This window comes from Macrobrachium nipponense, chromosome 4 (assembly GCF_015104395.2).
Source record: "Macrobrachium nipponense isolate FS-2020 chromosome 4, ASM1510439v2, whole genome shotgun sequence".
Taxonomy (NCBI): domain Eukaryota; kingdom Metazoa; phylum Arthropoda; class Malacostraca; order Decapoda; family Palaemonidae; genus Macrobrachium; species Macrobrachium nipponense.
In genome coordinates, this window is record NC_061100.1 from 126,330,173 (window position 1) to 126,357,672 (window position 27,500).

Genomic DNA, 27,500 nt, shown 5'->3' on the forward strand with positions numbered 1-27,500 from the left:
GCAGACATCATCCAGACAATATTGTACTGTGAATCAGGCGTTATGTGCACTAGTTTTGCAAATGTACACTACCATTCAACTTACAGGCAGTCTAGTCGTGGTGTTTTTGTTTTCTTGTTCCATTTGTATATACACAATTTTCATTGTACAGGTGCATAGAATAATGCTTCCAAACATCTAGTTTGACAAACATAGTGGTTACTTATCTTGGTCACAATACAGTTTTGGTAGTGATCTGAGGAAGTTCACAGTGATATTGCTTGCTAGTTTCGTACATTTTAGTAAACGTTTCATCTGATACTTTGAGAAAACAAATGATAACCATTCTTAATTCTGTAGACTCGATGCAATTTTTGTAAAATTAAGATATTTTAATTGAATAGTTAGGGTTATGGTAAGATTTTAGTAGCATGGAATAACGTAGCCTAGAATAGTCTCAACACTTCCTTTTCTTACAATTTGGATATATATTCATACTGGTGTTGCATGTATTCATGTCAATGACTTAGGTTAGGTTACTCTAGTTGACTATAGCCTTGCCATTTGATATTGTAGGATTATGTGGATGTATGGAGAGGGGGCTGCTATAGGGGTAAGGATGGGATCCGGTTATTGTAACTGGAATGGGTGGGTGGGAATAATGTGCATATTAATCTTATCCAAAGAAACAATAAAGTTTTCTTTAATTAAAATTCATATCTTTTTAAAATACAAGGATAAAGAAACAAATAGAAAGTAACCTGCTGGTTGTAATTCTTCTCACAGAAATATTAACAATAATTTTTTTTTATTTTTTTTTACAAAATGCTTCCCTATTAAAGTAAGGCCTAGGGAGAGCACGGGTGGCAAATTACTCTATCTGGGTGTTACAATTTAAATAACTTGGGCAGACAGCAACACCATCTACAGAAGGTGAGTACAGCCAAGATAATGAATAGCTAAAGTGCCACACCATCGCACTCCACACTGGAGTTGAAAGTGTTTAAAATTTAAGGCCAAAATCTGTTAATTGTGTAGTATCTTTTCCTTGCCCCTTACTGTGATATGCAACCTCAGTCTTTAAAAGAAAAATAGAATATAAAATAAAACTACCTCTTCAAAAACAACCCCAGCACTTTGTAAAATCCCAGACGAGGCCTTACACATAAGAAAAGGAGATTACTAGCCCTCTTGTTCTCCCTCTCTTTATGAAATATCATGCCCATATGGCATGGCCAATTGATGCTTCAAATTAGCTCTTCTAAAGAGCAATGTTATACACACTGCTTTTTTCCCTCAAGCAACATTCCATTATCAAGAAAAAGGGACACAAACAAACTATTTTTCACAAAAGCTAAGAATTCATCAAAATATGATTTAAAATATATTTAAATTTTAATGGGTGCTGCTAATGTTTGCAAAACTTTCAAATTGGATATAAGTGAAATAAAAAAATCAAGCAATTTAAAAGGAACTTTCAAATCTACAGGTCATGAATTATCGTAACAACTCAGCAGTTGCATAATTATAACCCTATATCCAATCAGGTGGAGTCACGACTGAATAGTAAGCTTTATACAAAGAATCAAAGAATAAAAGACCATTATGAAATTGAGCAACATCATTTTTCTCTGAAGCTTGATAAAAATTGCTTTTTCATACACCATGTATTCAAGTAATAGTCTAGTTTGGCATTTATGACAGATGGCAAAACTTTTTAAATGATCAGCAAAAGTGACAGTTCAGGCTATTTCCTTGAAGCCTACAAATTGTACTGAAATTTTCAATTCTTTCCACTATTGATGTAACATAAGGTAGAAATTTAAATTTAATAGCAATGAAAAATACATCATTTTCATGAGTAACAATCTTGAATTCACCAAAGAATGGAGTGGACCATTATTTTTCAAATCTGTAAAGGACTGAACAAGCTCCTATGATAATTCACCTTACACTGGAGAAAAAACATTGGACAAGAAAAAGCTAGATAAATATGTTTTCACTTTCTGACCACTGCACTTCTTTATATTCTATATCATTTTGTTTTGTTTATTCGTTTAGGACAAGCTTTTAGGTAGTATGTCGCAACATGGAAAAAATCTGCTCTCCCGAACAAATCCTCTGCGACAGCTCAGGCGCAACAAACGAGGGTATATAACAAACCCTTGCCCGCTGTACGGAACAGCCGTGATGTCATAATTATACACCAGAGAACACATTTTTTCTAAGGCACGACTCTTTGCCCCTCAGGAGCAATAAACAACTCACCACATCCACTTTGATAGCTCTATCACATAGTATGTACAAATTATGGGTGTTTGAAGCAGACAACCACATAACAGAGTAAGTGGAGGACAAAAGCCTTCACTGGACACGAAGTCACCTAACAAGTATCAACTTAAACGTTGCAAAGATGCACATCTTTATTTTCCATCAAAATTTGGAAATAACACAAGCCACTGGAATACCACCCATAGCTCAGCTGTGCAGTTAAATAACAAAAGAAAGTTTTCAAAATTTTTAAATTAAAAAAAATCAACTTTCCTATAAAACTGAACTTAACCTAATCCCATGTCTGACTGAAGAGAAACTCTGCCGCAAGGTTCTCATTTTTCTCGCAAGCAAAATATGCCTGAATGACCACATCTTCTGGGAAGTTCCCCAAGGCCTTCAACTGAAAATAGAAAAATCACTGAGATAATTAAATGAACTCAAAGAAATGCTGGATGGAAGCTCAATGGTATTGTTACCTATTTGCTACTGCTGTTTTCACATCAATTATTTAGTTGCCTTTTTCTAGATTCATCGAGCTTCCCCAAATAAATTTTCCTGAACAAGTTTAAAAAAAGGATCTGTAAGTTAAGTTTTAAGACAATTTTGAAGTTTCTAAAGCACCTCTAGTTCACTAGAAAAATACCATAGTTACATCAAATGAATTTTGTAGATACAAACCCATTACAGTAGTCTAATCCTGCAATCAGCACCTCCCACTCACATTCTTTAAAAATAAAATCTAAAAGGCTTACAGTTTGTTAAATGCCTGCAACTGGCTTCCAAAACTTACATAAAGCATAGCCACTTCCTATGCTGTTTAACAACGCTCTACCAAAATTGCATGGCTGGGAGGTGTACTGCTTACGTAAAAATAATAGTTTGCACAATAATAATTTAATTTCAAAAATTCTATCTGTTTAACCAAAAACCCCTTACTTTACTGCAGCCAAAGTAGGTATTACTAGCTCATTAGAGAGTGAGAGAACAGATTTTGCAAAAATAATCACTGGTATAGTACTCTAAAACCCAGGCTCAACATGTTACGTATTTTACGGCCTACCTTTAATCAAATGACAAACATGATGATTAAGGAAGACATGATACTTAATGGAAACAAGGTAGTATGTGATTATCCCAAGTATTCTCATGATTACATAAAGAATGGCAACTTCCTATGCTGTTTAACAATTCTCTACCAGAGTTGCATGGCCAGGAGGTGGACTGCTTACATAGAAAAAAGTAATAGTTTGCTTAACTAAAGTTTACTTGGGAGTAACTACAAATATGAAATATTAAGTTTCAATAATTATTCAACAAAAAATGTGCACCAGCCAATCTTATACAGAACTAAAAAATGAATTTAAAAACCTGCTTAATTTTTTTACATAAAAAAACTAATAGGAAGTGATGGGTCCAGTTTAGGTAATGATTTCAAAATTACTTTGTTTTGCAAGAAATTCTTTAAGTGACTGCCCTTTCTTTGTTTATGTAAACATGGTTATTATGGTGCTGGACTAGTGTATTTTTTGTTGCAACTTAGCTGTGGAGGAGACTTGAATATTGACGTTTTAATTCAACATGTGTTCAGCAGTATGCCCTTGGGGATCTTTAGGTGTGCTTATAGCATTAGCAACCCTGTTTGTTCCGACGCCATATACTTACCCCTAACTACTTTAATAGGAGAATCCTGGATGTCAATCCGGTATCGACCAAAACATTACAAATTTTTAACCAATTTGTATTTTTTATAACTTACAAACCTGGGGTCTTAACATTAAGATAAATACTCAGCGCCAGCTGGAAACCAGTAAAGTTTAAAATAATTGTGTACGCAAGGGACTATTGGCATCTGCGCTTGGTCACGAGACATGTGGAGCCACCCACATACCCCTCATTAACTTGTGACCCCGTTAGTTATTCTTCCAACCCAGGTTAGTTGATAGAGGGGTGGTTAAAGGTGGGCCTTTGTATGTTAAGACCTCAGGTTTGTAAGTTATGAAAAATACAAATTTGTCATTTGTCAATATACGAAACAAAGCTTTGGTCTTAACATTAGGATAGACTTACTGTTGGTGGGAGGTAAGTACTACTATTAATCAACTGGGAGTTTGCCACCTTTGATCAGTTTTCTGAATACCAGAATTCTACAAAACAACTGACCAGTATTTCGAATCTAAGACATATATGAATATCATAAAGTCAGACTTCCGGGTTCTACACAATGTCATAGTTCATTGCGTCCGAGGAAGATAAGAAGATCTGTTCTCCTAACAAACTAATTCATCCACTCATGTAGGTTTGTTATCTTTCCTCTCCCCCTTGCTAAAGAGAGGAATGTCCTGCTACTGATAGGTATCTCACTGATACTAACCCTAACAGTATGACCACTTCACTCACCCGTACCTTGTCCGTTCCAGCTTATGATGGTACTCTCTTCTTACTGCCATAAGTAAAGAAGGAGAGAGAAATTTGAAAAGGAAAGAGGGCAGTTAACTCCTCCATTTCACATTCATACCATCATCTTAGAAAAGATACCAACTGACCTGCCAGGGGCACTGGATGAGTTACTCCCTTTGTTGAGTAGCCACCAAAGGACGCAAGGAAATTGTGTCCCAGGACCTCTGGGCAACCTTATATATATACAGGAAAATTGAAAGTGGTTTTTCATAACAAAGAACCGACTCTCAAATTTAAATGAACAGACAGACACTTCCTTAACATTGCTCAATTTTGAACTTCGATACAGTCACAGACCAACCGTCACGATCATTTTAACAGATATGTTCTTAAATGCCAGAAGGCCCATATTCCTCTGATGACCTCTTCTGTATACCTCATTGGTACAACTTGACAAACAAGGAGTAGGCTTGACCAATCGCCTCTGTCTGGCCTGTTCCTTTTATTTCTACCACCTTTATGTTCTAGGTGACGTAGTTCTTTCTAGAACCACAGAGTACTTTGACAAGTCAAAGCCAGCCCTGCTGAAGGTCTCTCACACATACTCACACCGTACTGAGCATGAATAAGAAATGTATTAGTCATCATGACCTGTGCTGCATTGACTCATTATCCCGGATTCTGGGGCAAATTGGAACTGATGTTCCTAACTACTTTTGAGTCTACGTCAAAAACCTGGTTATTGAGTACTCCCACTCTACCAAGGTCAGAGGAAGATCCCCATCCACGGTCAGTTTCCTGTAACGTGACAGATGTATGTGCCTGGTGATAATCCATCAAGTCTACTCTGATACAGAGTATGTTTTCACTTATCAGATCGGAGTTCTTATGTGCCCCAGCCAGTTCACTGATCCTGATTCGTCTGAAGATTACTCAGTGTGAAGTGATACTTGCCCAATCACCAGTTCAATGTATATCAACATACATATAATTACAGAGACTTCCCTCTGTTCTGACAACCTCTCCACCAGATCATTGTCTACTGACCGAATGCCTTTAATGGACAGAAACCTCCTCTATACAGGCAGTCACGGCCAAAGAGTCATTCTGTATACATGAGCTAACAAACTTTGGAGTCGTGTTACGTCCGAGGTGACCCTCTACACCCAAAATCTTAAAACTATTAGTTTGAAAAGGGATACTGGGCAACCTCCAGACCCTGAGATATTAATTCTACCTATCAGTGGTGCCTCTTCCCCACACGAACCTGGTATCGATGATTGTGCTACGATAAACTATCAGTCACTCATCCTGGGTCCTCCTTAATTACTGGAACCCATCCTTCCGTTTGGGGCATGGAGGAACAGGAAGAACCTACAGTTTGCGTAACCTTCAGGTTGTTCCCAGTATCGCAAATGGAATCCTCAAGCTCCTCAAAGGATGAAACCCCTGAGACAGCTCTTACATGGTTTTTCCCATTATCCGAGTTCCTCTCTGGAAGAGTGGTTTCAGCACTCATCCGCCAAACCGGTGGTCCGAGATCCAACTCCCATCTCGGCCAACGGGGAATCAGAGAAACTTATTTCTGGTGATAGAAATCAATTTATCAATATAGTGCAGTTCGGATCCCACAATAAGCTGCAGGTCCCGTTGCTAGGTGACCAATTGGTTCCTAGCCACGTAAAAAATATCCAATCCTTCAGGCCAGCCCTCAGCCCTAGGAGAGCTAATAAACAGCTCTGTGTTTTTGTAAAAAACTAAGATACACTCAACTTTTCCAATTATATGGACTATATCATAGGAAAAACCCCAGGAAAATGTCCTATGATAATATAATATATTCTATTCAGACACGTCCTAATTATCCTCCTGTCCAAGGAATTAATCTGTTAACAGGACATGGCTCATTTTTGGACATGGCTCATTTTTCCACAAGTAATGTTACTTCCCAACCGCAAAACACCTTATGCGGTGACCTGTTACAATATACGGGCATATGTTCAATATGCTACCTTCCAAAGGGAAATCCTACATTGCCAGAAACCATCATGGTGTGCTATTCTCGAGTAACCTAACCCAGAATTGTACCCAACGTCACTTCACCCAACCTCACTCTTGAAGAATGGGAAACTCCCCACCTTCCCCTTCCAGATATGATGAGGTTCTAATGCCTTGCTCTAGCCAACTGAAGCTCGAACCCTCTATGTTAGGTTCATGACTTCAATATATAAACTAGACCAGTATGGAAGAGACCCATTTGCAGATTCTAGGTTAATCTAGCCAACAACCACTTGGACTAGTCTAAGTAGGTATGGTCAATTATGAATTGACTAACTTATTTTAAGTTGCCAAGACCAGGTTGACCCTGGCTTGGTTAGGTTAGGCTATGTTAACCCTTCCAATTAGGCTAGGACCCTGGTTTGGTTAGGTTAGGTTAGGCTATGTTAACTCTTCCAATTAGGCTAGGACCCTGGTTTGGTTAGGTTAGGCTAGGTTAACTCCTCCATAACTTAGGGTAGGTTAAGTCCATCAGAGATGTACTCTTAACTAGGCTAGGCCAGTATAGACTAGCTTCATCTAGAATCTAGAAACTAAATGACTTATGTTAGGGTAAAGTCGTTCAAGAAAGTTTGGGCTATACATGCTAGGCTACAACCACAACCTTCTAGGCTGAGGTGGTAAAAGTGTTTCGAATGGGTAGCCTAGGCACTAGTCTATGCTCGCTATACTTATAATCTTACTAATTCACCCAATCTAAGATAGTAAAGGCTTGTTCAAGCAGCCAGACCATGTTAAGTCATCAACCCACTATTAGGCTATGTTGACATGTACGACATGTATGTCGGAGTTAGGCTAAGCGGACCTGGCTAAGCTAACTAAGAATTGTACCACTCAGACTAATCTAAGATAGTAAATGCAGGTTCGAAAACTAAACCTCAACCATTAGCTAGTCCAAGCCAGCACATGCATACCTAAACCAGTTAGTTCGGACAGTCTAAGCTAAGATATACTACTCAGATTAACTAAGATAGTAGCAGTAGACTCGGACTGGCTGGAATAGGCTACTAATATAACCACTTGTTAGGCTAAAAGGTATGATCCAATTAGCCTGGCTATAGCATCTTAGGTTACGAGTGCCCTACTTGGGCTTGGCTACCTTAAGTGGCGAAAGAAAGACGTTCACCTCTTCCTTTCGACTTAAGTTTCCATGCGATTTCATTAAGAAGAATGGTTCTACAGTACTTTCAAAGGAACCAATCTTTCAATCAACCTTAACTACTTGTGTAAGAGTCGAAGCGTTTGGTCAATATTCTTACAGTAAGAAACCAGATTATACCAACAAGTATATAAAACATGGGAATTCTTCTTACCTATAAAGGTTTGAAGTTTTCTGGGGTCAACCCAAAGTATGCTAATTCCCACCATTCAGGCTGTATACGATTAGTAAGAGGTATCTCCATATATCCATAGCCTTCCATCAATCTGTGCATTTTATGTGTGTAAAACGGACTCTACATGACTTGAATAAGGTAATTCATACACTTTCGTATCCTTTTTCAAACCAAACACCATGTCAATCCCCGGAGGAAGCATGCTGGCAGGTGTCTCCGTGCTCCCCGAAAGGTTATTGAATTGACAAATCAAATCAATCACCTCCTCATACGAAGCCAGAAACTCTTGGTTTTCTCTTTCCTCCGGTTCTAACGAACTGTGTTCAGCCCAAGGGGACGTTTACTCACTCCTATCCTCTGACAAACGTCTGGGTGCCTCATGGCCAACCGACCATACGGCCGCGGCATCTTTGATCTTTAATGGCCACTGATGGCTCGATCCTGAATAGTCAGTAGGATTTGAGAAGGTATCTATTTGCAATCCTATATACAAATATGAGAGCAATTTTATCATATTACATTACTCTTGACATCTAGTCTCCATGGAAAACGTTTGCAAAACCATCGGCATATGTATCAAGTTCACTACACCAACGGCATTGTAGTTTCTCTTAAAGACTCTTTGTAGTCACCACTGGCAACTCCGTGTCGGCCGCTAGCCGAGCGACCGTCGACGCTTTTGCTCGTTCGGACTCTTGTAAACAGCTTCGTTCGCTTGCTTTGAGCTTACCAGCCACTGACTTCTTGACTTTCTTGCTGATTAGGATGTGACAGTCCTGGTTCGAAGATGAAGAAGAATTTACTCTTCTCCTCTTGTCCCGAGGATCAGTCACAAAATCCTGCATCCTCCAACGCTTGACTGGTACACGCAGTGACGCCATCGAACTTAGCTATGACACCACCTAGACGAATCACGCCTTTTCTTTTTGTCTTTCTTAGCAATTTTCACCTCTAGATCTTTTTTATTCTTCATTACTGTGTACCAATGAACCAGAAAGCGTATTTGGTTCCGGAGGCAGCAAAGTAGATCGAGAATTAGTAGGCTGTGACGTCATGACTACCACCATTTTGCAAGCGGTTTTGGCTATGATGTCATCACACTTGATGGAAGCGTGAGGCTGTTGATGGTACTCTTGCAGCCATGATCAAGAGACCCAACCTTCTGTGGCATTGCTACTTTACAAGGATGTGATAGTCCTGGCTGGAAGATGAAGAAATTATTCTTCTCCTCTTGGCACGAGGATCAGTCACGAAGTCCCTGATTCTAGCCTTTTCCAACTCTTCACAGCAGCCACACTAGACTAAACTTCCAACATTCACTTGTTCGACATTTACAACTACTTCTTGTGCTTTCATATAATAGGGATGTAACAATCCTGGCTCGAAGATGGAGAAGAAAAATCTCCTCTTGGCTCGAGGATCAGCCATGAAGTCCCTATTCTTCCAGGATTGGCAAGAGAACGCACTGGCATCAAAGCCAGTCACCTAAGCTTGTTGACGCCCAAGCAGAGGAAAGACTTGTCTCTTTTCCATTATGTGACTTATATCTCCTAACGCTTGTAATTTCTCTCAAACACAATGTGCATTAAAAATCTCCAAATCCAAAAGCATAGTTGTAAAGTACTCTTGTACCTCGAAATGAAAATGGAAGCATGTCTCCGTGTAGGCCGCAGCTGTGAAGTGAATTGACGTCATGGCAGTCGCCATGTTTATGACGTCACAATTAGTCATAATTTCTTTCCACCAAAGCACAGGTAACAAATGAACTGTACCTTAAGAGTTTCTGCACCTAAGACTTACTACATGATGAGTACCTCGACATCGAAATCATCAAAGAAAATATCAGGGCGTTTATCTGCTTCATGTAATATCTAGGAAGTCTTGAAGCATGAAAATTCTTCATGTTCACATACCCGGGAATTCCGAACAACAAATTGAAAACAACAGGGGGCAAACTAAACTGGCTTTAAAAAGGATGGAGCAAAGCACATCCTCTCTTAAAGGCGGTAAGAAAATAACTAATGGGATCACGAGTTAATGAGGGGTATGTGGGTGGCTCCACATGTCTCATGACCAAGCACAGATGCCAATAGTCCCTTGCGTACACAATCATTTTAAACTACCAGTTTCCAGCTGGCGCTGAGTATTTTATCCTAATGTTAAGACTGAAGGTTTGTTTCGTATATGAACAAAAATCTGTTTATCCCTTCCACACCTAGCCAGGTACATGGCCCGAGGGTTAACGGCCATGCAACACACAACCTACTACCTCAGTGCCTTCCTGGTCGCTGACCCATCCACATGTGTTGGCTCGTCTTCTGTGTATCGGCCCGATCCTTCGTTGTTTCCCTTGCCTTCCGAACATTAGTGTATCCCTCCCTTGTGTGTTTGTGTGCCCTTTGCTCAATGGAGTCCGTTCCTCCTCAACGCCGTTGTCCAGGCCCGTCGGAGGCGAAGTCTTGTGGGGCTTTCCTGTCCTCTTTCCCTTTGAACCCCCATTCGTTGTGCTCCAAATGTCGGGGCGGGCCTTGCTCGCAAGTCTCCACATGTGAGGAATAGATACATTGGCCTCCAAGGGAAGTCGGAGAAGGATAGTCTCCTTCAAGAAGTCTCGTTTGGAGGAACACTTATCTGTGAGGCCGTCACCACCTTCGCTCCTGAAGTTGCTTCTTGTACCTGCCAAGGGCCTTAGGTGAGTTCGTTGCTGGGTCTCTGTCCATTGCAGAGCCCAAGGATCAGTTCTTTTCTCCTACTGTACAAGAGATTGTTCCCCCTGTGATGACAATCTCCTGAAGGCGGGTGGGACCGCTCCCTTCTCTGTGGCTCGCCCCAGGCCGAGGTGCGGGGTTCCCCGATTGGGCCGCTCAGTGTGGCTTCCTCCGCTGTCACACTCTTGCCCCCCGCACCAGACCCGGGCTCGGGATCGGTAGAGCCGTCCCCCAGACAGTACGGGTGCTCTAGGACGGCTACCGGATACCCGTCCATGACACAGAGCCCACCCCAACTCCTGGTGCCAAGAGGTTCGTAGCTGTGGCCTTCCTCTTGGGGGATCTGAAGGGGCCAAGCCTCCGAGTCTTCCCCCCGCTGGGAACACGTCCCGGGCCCCAGCCCGTGTAAACCAAGTAGTTGAGGGCCCCAGGAACTCCTTGAGGTCCCACGGGTCCCGCAACTCCTCCCAGCAGTCTGCGGCCGTCTACCAGGCCAAATGGTTGGTGTTTGGCAACTGGTGCAGAGGAAGAGGTCTCAAGCCTCTGCAGGCCAAGATTCTCCACTTAGCAGCCGTAAAGGGGGGTCAGGGCCGGCCTAGGCCAAGTCTTCCTCCTGAAAAGTTTGGGTTTAGGGAATTCCAGGCACCTTTTCATGCTAATCAGGAGCTTCAAACAGTCTCGCCCCTCCAAGTGCCTTGAAGGTACCGCAGTAGGCTGGATTCCCTGAAGAAGCCCCCTTTCGAACCCCTCAAGGACATCCTAGACAGGGAGCTGATGCTGAAGATGGTCTTTATACTGGCTTTGGCTTCCACCAAGAGAGTAGGGGAGCTGCATGGTCGATCTTACCGAGGTTTCCCACGTGAAAGGGTGTTAAGAGCTCACCCTTCGGTATGTACCCTTCGGTATGTACCCTCCCTCGTGGCTAAGACTCAGAACCCCTCGACAGGTTCGTATAGTTCTCGATCCCGGCCATGGTGGGATCAGACGATCCTCAGGACCTGCTCTGTTGTCCGGTCTGGGGCAGTGAGGAAGTACCTCAGTAGGACAGCCCGTTTCAGGCCAGTCATTAGGAACCTGTTCATGTCCACTGGCCGGGAGAAGGTGGTGGTCTCAAAGAACACCATCTCTTTCTGGTTAAATAAAATGATCAGGGGAGCCTACGAAGGAGCGGGTATGCCTCCCCTGAAGAAAGCCAGGCCTCACGACATCAGGGGCCTTGGATCATTCCTAACCTTCTCGAAGACCCTAGCGGTCAGCCAGATCCTAAGGGCCGGAGCGTGGAACAGGCAATCCACTTTTACAGCTCACTACCTAGAGGATGGCACATATAAATCGCACAATTCATTCATAATTGGGCCGGTAGTGGCTGGCCAACAGCAGATCTAGACCTCCAAGGAGCATAGGACTCCAGGGGTCTGAGTGGTAGCATGAAGGTGTATCCCACTTTTCTCACCCCTCAACCCTCCTTCCTTATCCTCTCCCTGGTTTGCCAGCAAGTTTTCATAGGACCCAACAAGCCTTCAGGTAGGACAGAAGGTATAAGAGGGGTTTTAGAAGTGCAACCACTGCCTTATTGTTGTCACCTTTCCTGGGTACCCTTCCGTTACAGCCAGCGCCCTTGGCGGACCCCTTCCCAGGCCCACGCATCTCTTCAAGTAGGTCGAGGGTCGAATGGCTGTTGACCCTTTGGGTATGTACCTGGCTAGGTGTTTGTTTGTATGGTGTTTTTACGTTGCATGGAAGGTGTGGAAGGGATAACCGGATTTTTTCTAGTTGGTACTGAATTGACATTCAGGATTCTCCTATTAAAGTAGTTCGAGGTAAGTACAGCTAAGTCCAAATAAAAAAATGAAAATTGGTTTTATGGCGATAAAATGTCTGATGTTGCTGCTTTGCTTTTGAGCCTATAATTATCAGTTGCAAAACCTTCCAAGCATTCTCCCACTAAAATTCTTAGATGTTATTATAGTCATGGTACATCTCTATCAGCCACTCACTGGTGATACACATTTCATTTGTTAGTGTTGCTTTTAAAAAGGCCACTCCCAGCCCTCCCCACTCTGCTCTCTTGGCCCTCCCCCTGGATATGATTGTGATTACCATAGTCTATTGTGCCAACCCCCCCCCCCCCCCCCCACAATACCCCATTTTGAGTGAACTACATTTGCTGTTAACATTTTTTCTTGTTCCTTCCTGCGTAACCAAGCAAAACCAATGGAATGCTTTGTCTTTTTATATTTTGTGTGGTGTATATTTATCAAGTGTACTCTAGGAGGGGGGGGGTGGGGGGGGGGGGGGGGGGGGGGACTGTATTTGATGCAGATGATGCCAAGTTGCAGATAATCAAGAGAATTCTAGTACTTAAAGTTAAAAAACAGTAAATAAAAATGCTACTCTGGGACTGAGATGCAAGGACAGAATGTGATACGGCTGAAGTTTGAATTTTGGCCTAGCCTAACTCCTTTCTTTGTCTATAAAAAATGAATAAAATCTACCCACCTGTACGCTTTCTCCAACTCCAGTACACTCCAGAAATAATCACCTTAAAAACCCAGCACCACAAGACTTACGACCCAAAAAAAAACAAACTCCTACCAGACAGAGAGCTCTCCCCGGGCTACCAACCACACACCACCACACTGCTTTTTTTTTTTTTTTTCTACTGCCCCGTGTTATTGTTTACATCCTGCCGACGCCGCCGCCATCTTGTCTATGACGTCACAGCCTATGACGTCACAACACAACTTGAAATACATCAACAGACACCTTCTAAGAAATCTACCTCACTGTTGTCTATATAATAGGACACCCACCATATTTCAACAATGCATAAAATACCCATAACAATTATACAATATATAATACACTTATCTATACCCACCCCTAACAATTATACAATATATAATCACACTTATCTCTTTCTCCCTCCCCTCCGACTGTTTCCTAACTCGTATTCCCCTCTAATTTCCTTCGTCCTCCAACTCTTTACCCTCTACATAATTTCTAATACATTCCCCTGAAACTCCTGCTTTAGTTAATACATCAGCCACTTGCTCCTTTCCTTTTATCCATCTCACCTCCTTTATTTCCCGGATTCAATGGTTTCCTTATTGCAGCAATATCTATTTTTAATCTCTTGCTACTTACACCAGTGCTCGATTTGATGGCGGTCATTAGTGTTTTACTATCAGTGTTAACCAAGGCTTCTAAATTTCTCCCTCCTACTACCTCTTCCCACAAATGCTTGAAATATATCAATCCTTCTACAGCTTCCCCAACACTCAGGGCTTCAGCCTCAATGGTGGATTTTGCCACTCTCCTGGATTTCCTAGACTTCCACCATATTGGGGACTTCTCCTCATTCCCACTGTCAAAGAAATAATATAACCCAGTTGAGTATGGCCATCTTCTATGTTTCCAAATGAAGCGTCTGCATAGGCTTCCCAATAAACCCTTTACTTCTTCCATCTCACTTATTGTAACTTCGCCCATCATGCTCTTAGTTTTTCTCACAATTTTAATAAGTTTCTTCATATCCTGAGTTGTTCCTTCTTTAAATGCTTTACTTAATTCGCTAATATCATATGATATTTCTGGCATCGTGTGTAGTGATACCCAATTCAGCTGTCCTACCACTGATCTGTACTCTGTTAACTCTTTTTGTTGTTCTAGCACTCTATTACCCGTATATCTATAGCCGTAATAATCGCTAGCCTCTTGTTCTCTCTACATTGCAATTTCCCTTTCAATCTCCCAATCGTTTTCCTGTTTAAGAATCCTTCAGTTCCTCCGTAGCAAAAATCATCTTACGTGTACACAAAAATGCCTTCCCAATTTATTGTTCTTTTTCCAAAAGAATATATTAGGTTCTAGTCTACTTCTCTCACCTTGAAGCTCCTTCACTACTTTCACCACTTTACAATACCATGCTTTTGCTGCATCCTTGAGCCCATAGACTGTTTTCTTCAACTTCCATAATCCCCTCCAACCATCTTCCCTTGGTGGCTTCAAGTACACTTCTCTTTGTATCTCGTCACCTTGTAAATATGCAGTTTTGAAACATCCAATGTATAACAATTCCAATTTTTCACCTTTATTTATGGTTAGACAGAATTTTAAAAATTTGTAGCATTGCATGTGGGAGCATCCTTTTCCCACTCAGCCATTTCTTCTTCAAACCCTCTAGCTACCAATCTTGCTTTACATATCCTTTCCCCCCTTTTATCTTTTCAGTTACTATCCATCTTGTAGATATAGCTTTTTGTCCAACATCATTTACCTCCTATCTACCTGGTTATCTCTCCAACTTAGAAGTTCTTTTCTTAGCTTCCATTATGCTTCTATTTTCAAATCCAGCAACACCTCCTCTTCATCTTCAATTTTTTCTACCTGACTATAATCCCTCAAGTTAACCCACCCTTTGTCACCTGACTGGAGTCTCGTATATTGTACGAATCAGCCATGCTTGGCTTGATCTTTTCCTGCAAGACCTAAAATAGTCCATTCTTCTACTTGTCCTGTATCATTGTTTATAGCCCTAACTCTATTTCCCTTTTTCCCTTTTGAATTTTGGTATCTCTTCCATTAACTCGCTTTCTATTGACCCACTTTGCCCGTTATCTTCCACTGTTTCCTCTATCACCTCTCTTTCTCTATGTCTCTTCTGTGTCTGCATTCCTTCTCTCACCATTATCTCCTCTCCTTCCAGCCAATCTACTTTCCCTTCATTTGGGCCATCTCGACCTACCTTTCACCCATGGGATTTATCTATTCTAGCCGATATCTCTTCTGTATCTGTGATCGTCGTTGAATCTTGTCACATGTATCCTAGCTACTTCTTCTTAAAGAAATCCCCATGTTTGACTATTATTGTTTTACCCCGATACTCCCACTACCTGAGCAGGTCCTCTCCATTCATTTTTCATTTTCCCTCTTATAGAATACCTCATCTCCTACCACTGCTTCTTCAAATTTATGTTCTCTGATGTTTTTTGTTTAGCGCTATTCTTATTTTATTACAGGACTCATTTTTTTATAAATAAAGCTTCTCTGGGCCTTGTGCATTTGCATCTTGTGTGTCCCTTACCATACCCTCTTCCATCCCTTTTTCTCTGCTTGCAGGACTAGAACTTTCTTCTCCTATTAGGTTAGGCAGTGAAGGGTTTTTCCAAATACTAATTGGTGGGAAGAGGAAACCTCCATTATTCATTAAACAGTTCCTAGCACATCACTACCCATTTCAAAGCTAGGGACCAATCTACTTCCTCTTCCTCATCATCTTCCTTACACTTCCCTTGATCATGCCTACGGTCTTTCACATAATCCGTTGCTCCACGGAGATTCTGATGCTGTGGCTAATACTTTAATATTCCATTTTTCTGCCATGACCTCCTTACTTTTGTTTTCATTTTGAAATTCTCCCCCATTATCCTGACAATATTTTGGAGGGTGCTCCAAATATAGCAAACCAGCACTCAAAAAGTATCTTTATTATAGTTCTGGTTTCTTATCTTTATCCAACAGGCCTGACAAATATCTCGTTGCCATATCCACTATTACCAAGAACTTTCTCTCTTCTATCTCTCCCACATCCATCGCTACGACTTCATTGAAACGTTTTACTCAAGAAAAGAAAAGCCTACTACCGGTTTGGCGGGGTTTTGTTTCTTTTGTATTTTTTACAAACCTCACAATTTTTAATCAGTTCCGTTAGTAACTTTTCTTATTCCTCTTTTTCTTTTGTTTCGATTAAACCCATTAACATCCATTGTGCTTCCTCTGTTAGCTTCCATATTTTTATCTCCACTTCCATGACCAAACTGTAAATGTAATTTCTTCATTGTGTTCTTAATTTCCCTCGGATTCTTTCCCTTCCAACCCTCCAGTAATAATTCTTCTACCTTCCTCCTCCTGATAGGCACTCTTAAATGGACCCTGTTCGCTTCTTTCTTAACTCTACTTTCATTCCCCTAATACTTCTACTATGACCACAATTTTCTTTCAAAATTTAGGGTCATACCCATTTTACTCATGGTTTGCTTACCTATCAGCCAGGGTATATCACCTTGCAGAATTTCCGTCTTCAAATAAAACTTTCTGTTTTTAGTATCACAGGTATTTCTATTATTCCTCTGGACTTATAAGATGTCTCACCAAAATTAAACACTTTATTAGACTCTGCCTAGTGTCCCTCATTCTCCTCAACTCTTCCTGACTCAAATCCATGACAATACGTGCTAGTCACAATTCCCCGCAAAACTGTTGATTTACACCCTGTGTCCAAAATTGCATCAACCACCTCCCATGATGCTTCCACTATTTTATTAACTTCTCCTACATAAACCTCTTCTTCTTCTGTCCCATTTTCTGTTTTTACCTTATTTTTCTTCTAGTCTTGTTTCAGTTTTCTTCCTATTATGAAAATTCTGAGGACAATCCCTAGCCCAATGCCAATTCTGAGCTGGCATATTGCACATACTGTTACCTTCCCTTCTTTGTTTATAGGATTTCTACCACCCCCCTTCCTCGGTTCCATCTTCCCCGATATCTTTGGGTTTTCCTCCCTCTCCCAGAACTGGCATTGCCTTCTGACGAACCCCACCATTTCCCGTTCCTCTTTAGTCCCTAATCCCTCAAATAGTCTTTTCAACATTGTTTGCGACACTGTTCCGTACTCTAGCTTTTTCTTGCCCACAAGCCGATAATACCATTTGTTTTTGATTTTCCGTGAGATTTGCTTTGCTCTCTTACATGATACCCCTTGACTTCGCCTTCAAGCGCGCCTTTCCCCATTGCTCTTTCACACTCAGATGCTGCCTTCTCGTATCTAATTAAATAGTCCGCCATATTTTCACTAGATTCTCTCTTATTAGAAGGTATCTTTTTATTCTACCGTAATTCTCCATTACCGAGTCTTTTAGATAAGGCTTTATCTAGTTTTCTCTAGGATTAACGTTTGGACCCTCTGTACCAGTAAGTTTATCTTTATCTAATGCTCCACTAGCTCTCGGGCTTTCCCTTTTAAGCTCATTCTCATTTCTATCGCCGGGTATTTTGTATCTTTCTCCATACAACAATAGCCAATCTTCGGCTTGACCTTTTCCATTCTTTGTATTCTTCTTGTATCCCGCTAAACCTAGGACATTCCCTTCTCCATCTAGTAGTCTCCCTTTGTTCACTGTCGGATCCAGGCATCTTTGATCAACCACGCTCTGCTACCAGTTTGAATTTTGGCCTAGCCTAACTCCTTTTCTTTGTCTATAAAAATGAATAATCTACCCACCTGTACGCTTTCTCCAACTCCAGTACACTCCAGAAATCACCTAAAACACCAGCACCCACAAGACTTACGACCCAAAAAAACAACTCCTACCAGACAGAGAGCTCTCCCCTACCAACCACACACCACCAACACGTGCTTTCTACTGCCCGTGTTATTGTTTACATCTGCCGACGCCGCCGCCATCTTGTCTATGACGTCACAGCTATGACGTACAACACAACTTAAAATACATCAACAGACACCTTCTAGAATCTACCACATGTTGTCTATATATAGGACACCCACCATATTTCAAACAATGCATAAAATACCCATAACAATTATACAATATATAATCACACTTATCTATACCCATAACATTATACAATATATAATCACTTATCTCATTAAATTACAAAACCCAGAAAGTAATTATCTCTAATGAATTATGGCCAAAAGAAGAGATAGATGATAAAAGAGTAACATGATCATTTCAAGTTATTTCAGAAAGCTGTAATGGTAACATCCTTGGAGCACTAGTATAATGCTGGCCACAGCATGGGGAAATAGGAATACTGGAATCCAAATGGCCCATCCACACGGTCGAGCTTTGCCCGACGAACTTTGTCACACACAGCTTATATGTAAATTAGCTCTAACCAATTAAAAAATAAACAGAATACTCACCCTTTCTATAGCATCTCTATCCTGAGGTGAAACCAAAATTGCACTTTGGCCTGATGCTGATCTGCCACCAGTGCCACCAGTACCACCACCACCAGTACCACCACTGCCTTGGTTGCCACCATTACCTCCACCACTTCCTCCTGGAGAAAGGAAACTCATGTTATGCAACACAAACAACTGAATTGCACCTAACCATAAACTACTAATTCACAGTGATAGAACTCCAAATGAATGCATACGTTAGAAGCCAGGACATTAGTAACTATATTAAAATCTGTATTTGTTCCATCCTATTACTGAAATAAACCGTACACAATAATAGAACTTTTATACCATAAAATTTTCATACAAACCTATCATATCTAGAGCTATCACCTAGGCTTGAACAAATTTTTTTGTCTTGCAGATGTAAGTAGCAGAGTGGCAGTGACTATTCATGTATACACACCTTCAGCCCATCAGTCATAGTTGTTGCTATCCTCCTGGTGTTTTGTGCACATAATAATTGAGGCAGTAAGGAAAATGGGCAGTTTACATGATTAACCAGCTTGCATGAAAAAAGTTTTAATTTGTTCCTACCAAAGCCATCAATTGCATAAAGGCTGAAATTCATACCAAAGCCATCAATCACACAAAGGGTGAAATACACTGTAGGTAGACCATATGAATCCTTATGTTTGTAAAGGTCTGTAGAGTACTTGCGAACAGAATTTGTCATGGCCACATATATCTTAAGCAATTCAATACCTTCAAGTATTGTACTGAAGATGGCTGAAATGTCAGTATTCCTCTAAATGGCTAAAACAGTGGAGCCTCCAGATCAAGTAATTACTCTTACCTGACTAGCCTTATTTTCAGATGCCTCCGCACGATCTTATAAGTATGATCTGCTCAGTAATAAAGACAATATTTTTGCCACATGCTTCTTTGGCTGTATTCACACTGCATAGATATCTCAATCTTTCCTGTTAGATGCAGTGGTGTTGTCTTGATTACTGGCAGATCCAATTTTGGCAACACATAAGCACACAAGGTAAAATCGAAGAGGTGCATAATCATGAAACCCATGAAAGCTGTCACTTGGATGTTTTAAGGGTTACAGCACTTGTGAGAGGTGAGAGGGTCCATCTGTATGTTCCTCTACAGGAAATAATTGCTTCTGAGGAAACATATGATGTTATTAAACTGATGTCCCTCTTCCTTGCATGAACTGTACAGTGATGCTCAAATCTCATGCAATGTGATTCTTTTTGTATCATCCAGATTCTCAGACTCAATGTGACGTTGTTAAGTAGTCAAAACTTTTTTTTTCCTAATGTCATACATGTCAAGTAGTTTGCAAATTCACAGCTAGCACTGTTTTCCTAATGATTATATATATTATGTGATCCCTTTCATGCATTGCTATACATAATGCATAATCTGCATGATTTGAACAGATTTTTTTTCCACATTGCTTAGTTGAAAGTACGGCATGATAAGGTTAGCGGTGCCATCAGTGACAGCGTGCTGAACATGCTGCTCGGGCTGTTCAACGTTCCTACATCTGCAGCATTGTAACAGTCTACCTAATAAGCTCAACAGTCATCATAACACCATTTTCAAAACAGGAATATAAATTACAAGTTTGCTTTGAATATTGAAGTTTTAGGCAGTGTTCAAACTGCCTGGATACTACAAAATGATTTATAGGCCTAAAAAAATCATCTAAGCCTTCTTCAATGTAATCTCTGTTACTTTGAGGAATAAAGGAAGATGATGATTTTGATTACAGGCGGCCCTCGGTTAGCGGCAGGGGTTCCGTTCCTGGCCACCGACGCCAAGCGATTTTCGACGCTGAGCGATTTTAAAGCCTATGGCCGCCGCACACCTTCTTTCGAAACTCTAGACCAGTCAAAGGCGCCGTAATCCCACAACGGCGCAATAAGTAAAATTATATTTATGCAGTATAGTACTATAGAATTTACTGTACAGTACATGTGGGTGTCTAGAGTATGTAAAGATATAATAAAGGTTATGATCATTAGTCTTACGATAGTCCGATTTTATGAGAGATCAAATTACAATGGCCTAACTTTATCCATCTTCTAGTTACATAAGTTCAATAACAGCAAAAGAGAATGATTAAAGTGTGGTTTTAACGTTATACTCGTTGCGTGAAAGTGTACAGCCATGAACAAACGAACAAAGAGAAAAAACACTTTTTTTTTTTTTTTTTTTCTAAGTACAACCCGAACAATGGATAACATCTTGGTTTTGGCTTGTAATTTTTCGATCATCGTACTACAGTGCAACATTGCCGTATTTGTTATAAATGGCGTTATGTATAGAATAGAACTCAGATATCTTAATGTAATAACTTTATTTGCTATAGATCAGAGATCAATATAGATTAAAGATCAACCGGGAATATACCGTTAAATTAAACATAGTTATAACTGAAGCTGAGAAAAACTGTTCAAGCTGCTAATGACTATTATCGTACATCGGCAACAAGGATAAAACTGCAGTAAACGTCTGCCATCACACACAACTGTAGATAAAATTGGGATAAAATCATTTTAATCAAAACTACTGTGCTTGAAAGAAACACATTTTACTGTTGGGTTTCACGGCGATATAAGATAAATAACGTAAAGTTGTCGTATTACGATGATATAAAGGATTATTGCGAACGGAATCACGTAATTTTTTACGCAATGTAACAAGCCGCCAACGTTAATCTGTTAATGAAAAAAATAGTAGTTCACATTCACAACGAGACATATTCAATAAAATATTTACCACCTAAAAACACGCTGTATAAGGAAAAATAACTTTGTCTCATATAAGTCAAAGTATATAGATATTCGTTTATGCTAACTAGAAAGCAAGAGTATTCGCTTAGAATTGCGTTATGGTGAAACAAACTCGTATTCATCAGCTGATTTCAAACCACAACATTGGCCGCTCCGCGGAATACGGGCTTAAGTTTGCCGTAGTATTTTAAAATACAATAATATGAGAATACATACAATATTCTTGGATACAGTGAAATAATGTATAACTTTTTAAAGGATTTATGGAAAAGATGCATAATTAATAAAAATAACACAATGCATTTTTCGGAACTGGCGGACAAGACGAACATGAAAACCATCCCCTGACAACATGGAGTGTAGTACAAAGGCTGCCTTAATTTGTATTTATTTCTGTACAAAAATGAAAATACCTTTACGTAATATATTTTTCATCACATTTTAAACATAAAAGCATAAACATTTGAAAAATCGACACATCGATCGCTAAATTTGCACACGAGTTAAAACGTGTGCAAATTTAGCGATTTTAACTCTATATTTTCGGAAGAGCGGCAGACGGCGGCATACAAGAACGAACTTGAAAAAAAAACAACGTAATCGATAACTTGAAGGGGTTTCAAAAGCTGCCTTTTTATCAAATTTCTGCACAGAAATAAAAATACCCTATTCGTAATATATTTTCATACACATTTTAAACATAAAAGCATAAACATTTATAAAATCGACACATCGATCGCTAATTTGCACTTTTTTTAAATCGATATTTTCGGAAGAGCGGCAGGCGGCGGCTTACAAGAAAGAACATGAAAAAATATCGTATTTGATAAGGCAGTTTCAAAAGCTGCCTTTGTATCATATTTCTGTACAGAAATAATAATGCCTTTCATGTAATACATTTTCATACACATTTTAAACAAAAGCATGAACATTTATGAATCGACACATCCATAGCTAAATTTGCACTTATGTAACTCGATATTTTCGGCATAGAACAGCGTCAGAGGCATATATTTTTACCCTAATACCTACGTAATAAACTCTCCATAAAATTGTTATATAATTTGCATAACCTTTATGGTCTGAACGGCATTTCTACAAATGTATGGACTTGTTAGACAACGGCGCTAGCGGCGCTATTAACTGAAATTTGTGCCGTAAAGATACCTTGAAAATGCCTTATTTTTTTAATGAATATTTTTGACGACTGCCGTAAAACCGATTCGCCGTTGAGTGATTGCGCCGTTAACCGCGGGCCGCCTGTATATGGAGAAGATGGCCGTTAATCAAAATATCATAAGTATTAATATCAGGCATATGGAACACTTGTTTTTCAACTGGTTTAAAATATTATTTTCTTGAAAGTTGTCCTGCTTGCATTTGGTGTATAATTTATTCTTTCATAAGGTAACTAAGTGCAAGAATGAATAGATAACCTAATAGTCAGACAGATGTGAATGCTAAGTGTGAAGTAAAGAAATCTAACACACCTAGACCTAGGAACAAAATCTTGGCTTTGAAAAAAAATAATTGCATGGGCAAATATTTGCTAGTATGCCATCATTTTTGAAGTAATTAAGAAAAATAAATAATTTTGTATGAAAATCCAAATATTCCACTAATATAAAATAAATGTTTTCAAGATCATTTCATTGTCGTTAATTAGTGTAGACCTGTTACACCAGGTGGTTGTTTTTGCACAGACAGTAATGGTTCCGTCACACACGCTCCCCCTCACACGCTGACATTAGTAGGTGCATTCTACTTTTATACATACATAGTATTTACATTTTGTCAGCGTTGAGATGCAGAAGCAATCAAATAGGACTAATTCAAATTTTATGCTTGCTTTGGAAGCAATATTAATTATGACATTTTTTTATTTAACATTTGAACTGAGGTTTGATGACGACTTTTTGGTCAAATGCACCAGCGATGACTGAACAAAGGTTTCAAAATGTTTCATAAGTGTTTTTTTTTCTGAAATTTGGCTACAAGTGACATTTTCTTAATTTTGTAGTATATGACAGTTCACTCTTATGAAATATATTATGGCCTTATTGTCTGCAATAATCGTATTTTTGCATTGAAATAACAGATAAATATGGAGCATGTTAGGTTGCCAGTTAGTGAATTTTGAACGAAATCCTATGTAGTCATGTCACATGGGATTTGAGCAACACTGTACATCCAACTGAAACTTCCCGAGCATGTCTGCTAAAAGAAAAGAACTAGCACTGACAGAGTGCTGATTTGCATTTTCAGATATGTAGCTAATGTGAATGGGCTACACAGACTTCCAGTATATGTGCAGGCCCATGTGTTGATGTTGATGCTGAAATGGATCTGAAAAACTAACAGCCTCCAAATAAACCATAAGAACATTTCATCCCTGGATGTTTCAAGAAAAATAAGGATCAAAACTGTTAGTCCACAAATATCATAATAGTAGTACTCAGTCCAAATGGAATGTCTTTTGACTTTGATATTCATCTTGAAAAAGGTCTGCTGATGAAACTTGATCAACAGCCTGAGTTTAATTATCAGACACCATACATAGCCTTTGGGGACAAATGCAAGCCAGGCAAGTCCATGTTGTTCATCAAGCATCTGCTTCTGATAGACTGTACCTATTTGTTTCAGGTTTAATCTAGAACTTATGATGATCATCACCACGCATCCTAAAAACAGTTTTGTTCACCTAAATTGTTTACACTCACTCCTGCTGATGAGAAAAATATTTGTGGTACATGATTTTCTAATCTTCTCCAACAACCTTCAGCTACAGATTGTTGACATGTGACATCTTTCTAAGACTGAAAGAGACTAACATTCCATCAGTGGTGTGTGCCTCTGAGGAGTAACAATGTAATGAAGACGAACAGGACAATTTTCTCATCTGAATTTCCACTGGATCTCACTAGGACATGTTATATTCACATCTTTAAGCCAAGACTGACTAATTTGTCTTGTATATGTGTATATATATAAAATCTTTTTGATAAAATGTAGACATTCACTTGTCTCCTCATTATTCTGACATCTATCATAAATGAGGAGTGCACCACTTTTTTTTTTTCTTTTTTTTTTTCTTACACCTGATTTGGGAGGTGAAATGAGTGAAGCACCAACTATTAGGGAGCACAACTTTTCTTTCTTTTCAACAAGGGAATGAAGTATTGTGGACCAAATGGCCTAGTAATACACTGTATTATAAATTATTTTAAAGATTACATTCTTTCAAGTGTTTGAGGTTACATATTAAAATTAACTGGATAAAAGACAACTGCAAACCATACTTGCTTTATGGGCATATCTTGGGGGGGGGATTATAATTCACTTATTACATGTGGTAGCTTTTTTAGGCTGTCATAATTCCATCACAGTCTATAAGTATGTAACTCCATGGGGAACCATTTCACTTATTTGAATTTAACCCCATTATAAATCTAGGTGAATTCACTACTCACTCAAACAATAAAAATGATAAGTACAGTTACTGAATAAACTCTACAAGAAACAATGCAGTTGCCTTGCAGGTGACATGTACAGCCACCTATCGGAATCTAACTATAAGGGTGAAAAGGCAAGCCAATGATAACATACACTCAAAAAGATAATTATGAATGAGTTAAGATAGTAAATTACAAAAATAAACATGCACTAATAAAGTAACTTGGAATAATCCTACAATAAAGAGATTAAGGGAGAGAATGAAAGCAGCTGCAACAAAAAGACTTCTTTCAAACAGTAAATGGACTGACCCACATGGGGGGGGGGTTAGTGCTGTAAGTGGACCTCATGTAGCCATTACTTAAGGTTCTTTATGGGGTGCCTTCGGCCCCTAGCTGCAACCACTTTCGATCCTCTTACTGTACCTCCTTTCATATTCTCTTTCTTCCTCAAACTTTCCACCCTCTCCCGACACTTTATTCATAGCGCGAGGTGTTCCTTCTGTTACACCTTTCAAACCTTTCACTGTCAATTTCCATTTCAGTGCTGAATGACCTCATAGGTCCCAGTGCTTGGCCTCTGGCCTAAATTCAATATTCAATTCAATTCAATAAATGGACTGTCTGCTCTCTCTCTTATATCACAAAAGAATATGTTTACAAACCTAAAATTAAGCTGGACAAGTTCTTATATATATCTTATTCACAATAAATCTAGGTAATTTGTAAATATAACTAACATAAGTAACAAAAAAATTTGACCAAGCACATCAAAATAAAATCCTAAATTCAATTAGACATTTTTTCAGTAATCGGGTCAAACAAACACACCTTGCAAAGGCCATGCCAAAAATCACCACCCTTAAGTACCATTCTGTAAGTATTTGCTCTCTAAATTTACAGTACATTACCTAAGCTGCCACCTTCATTAAGCATTCGAACAAAGGCCTCTTGATTTTGTTGTATAACTTGTAGTAACTGGGGATTAGTTTGCCCTATTTGTTGAAGAAACGCATCCAATAGTGAAGGATTTGACCTGAAAAGATAGTATTATTCATTAAATAGCAGAATCCAAATCTCCAAATCCACAGGCAGGAACATTCTCATCCTATATGTACTTAAAGTATACAATGATGTTTTGGCTCACACTTACGAAATGCAGCTGATTTTGGGGGTAAACCCCTTACTTACTGAGCTATAGCTTAATATCCACCATATATGTTAATCATACCTTGTGACCCTTTTGTTTTTGATGCCTTAAAAAAAAAAAAGTAATTTTAATTTCCATGCCTACTTTCCCCTACACAACTCTACATTTATGGGAGTTTTATACTACATATTTTCACTGTTACCTGGGCTAAGATTAGATGAGACAAAATATATTCAAAAAGAAGCATGAGATCCTGAGTGGTGTAATGATGTCATAGACATTCACAAACACTCAACCCCAAGCATTAAAAGATTATGTCTAGAAGAGCCAGTTCTGTGGTTTGGCTATTACAATATTTTCCTTAATTTTCATAATTTACTTTCACTATGGCGTCAAAGTGTCCATCCACCTCTACCGGTAGCAGCAGTGCCTCCAAGAAGAACAGGAAGAACTTGTCTATCAAGTAAAAGTTAGAAGTGATGGAACAATATGATAAGGGACAGACTTTACACATCACTTCTGCTATGGGCCTCAGCAAAACCACACTTTGTACCACATGTGACAAACCTAAGACGATCCACACAATGCTACCTCAGACACCAGCACATTCTCAAGTGGTCCACAGATACTAAGCCTGAACATAATAAGTTATGAAGGTGGAGATGTTGGCAACTTTGTCTGAGAAACAATACCAATACCATCATAAAGGAAGGAAGAGAGAGAGAGAGAGAGAGAGAGAGAGAGAGAGAGAGAGAGAGAGAGAGAGAGAGAGAGAGAGAGAGAGAGAGAGAGAGAGGGGGGGGGGGGGGGGGGGGGGACATGATCACTCTTGCCGAGTCACTTGTACTTAGACAAGGATGATTATGAAGCGCGCGCACACACAAAATAATAGTACCTCAATAACTCAACTAAAATAAGCTTACCTAATCATCTGTCGCATCTGTTCAAACTGAGGCTGCGACCGCAAGAAACTGAGGGGGTCCTCTGAAAGGAAGATGATTGAAGACAATGTGAAAAATAGAAAAATAATCCAATGAACCATGTTACTATCTCCATTTATTATTTTTCCGATTCTATTCACAATGCATTTCTTCATACTTTTCCTTATTTTACATACATAAATCCTTATTTGTAGTTCTATTCATTTACTATTTGTTTAATTAATTTCAAGTTGTAAATTACAATGGCATAGCCTTTGGAAATAACATTTTTCTCCCTAACATTAACAAAACATCAGCTGATTTAACTGTGCACCTCAAACCTGGTTCGGGCACAGCGATCATTTTTTTTTTTTTTTAAACTAGATCTTTTTTTTTTTTACTGGATAATTTTTTTTTTACTGGATAACTCAGACAATCAAAATGAAACTACATAATACTATTGAGTATGGTAGATAAAAGGG

The 27,500-nt window shown here is 39.4% G+C and overlaps 1 protein-coding gene across 1 annotated transcript in view; it reads right to left on the reverse strand.

Moving 5' to 3' along the window:
* Window positions 1–733: 733 nt before the first annotated feature.
* Window positions 734–27,500, reverse strand: part of LOC135211139 (UV excision repair protein RAD23 homolog B-like) — a 109,391-nt gene continuing 82,624 nt past the window's right edge. The window contains exons 7-10 of the mRNA XM_064244296.1: window positions 27,022–27,082; window positions 25,860–25,984; window positions 18,699–18,838; window positions 734–2,653 (exon numbers count right to left, since the gene is read on the reverse strand). Of these exons, the coding sequence (XP_064100366.1) occupies window positions 2,543–2,653; window positions 18,699–18,838; window positions 25,860–25,984; window positions 27,022–27,082 (437 nt within the window). The 3' untranslated portion in view covers window positions 734–2,542. The remainder of the gene's footprint in view (window positions 2,654–18,698; window positions 18,839–25,859; window positions 25,985–27,021; window positions 27,083–27,500) is intronic.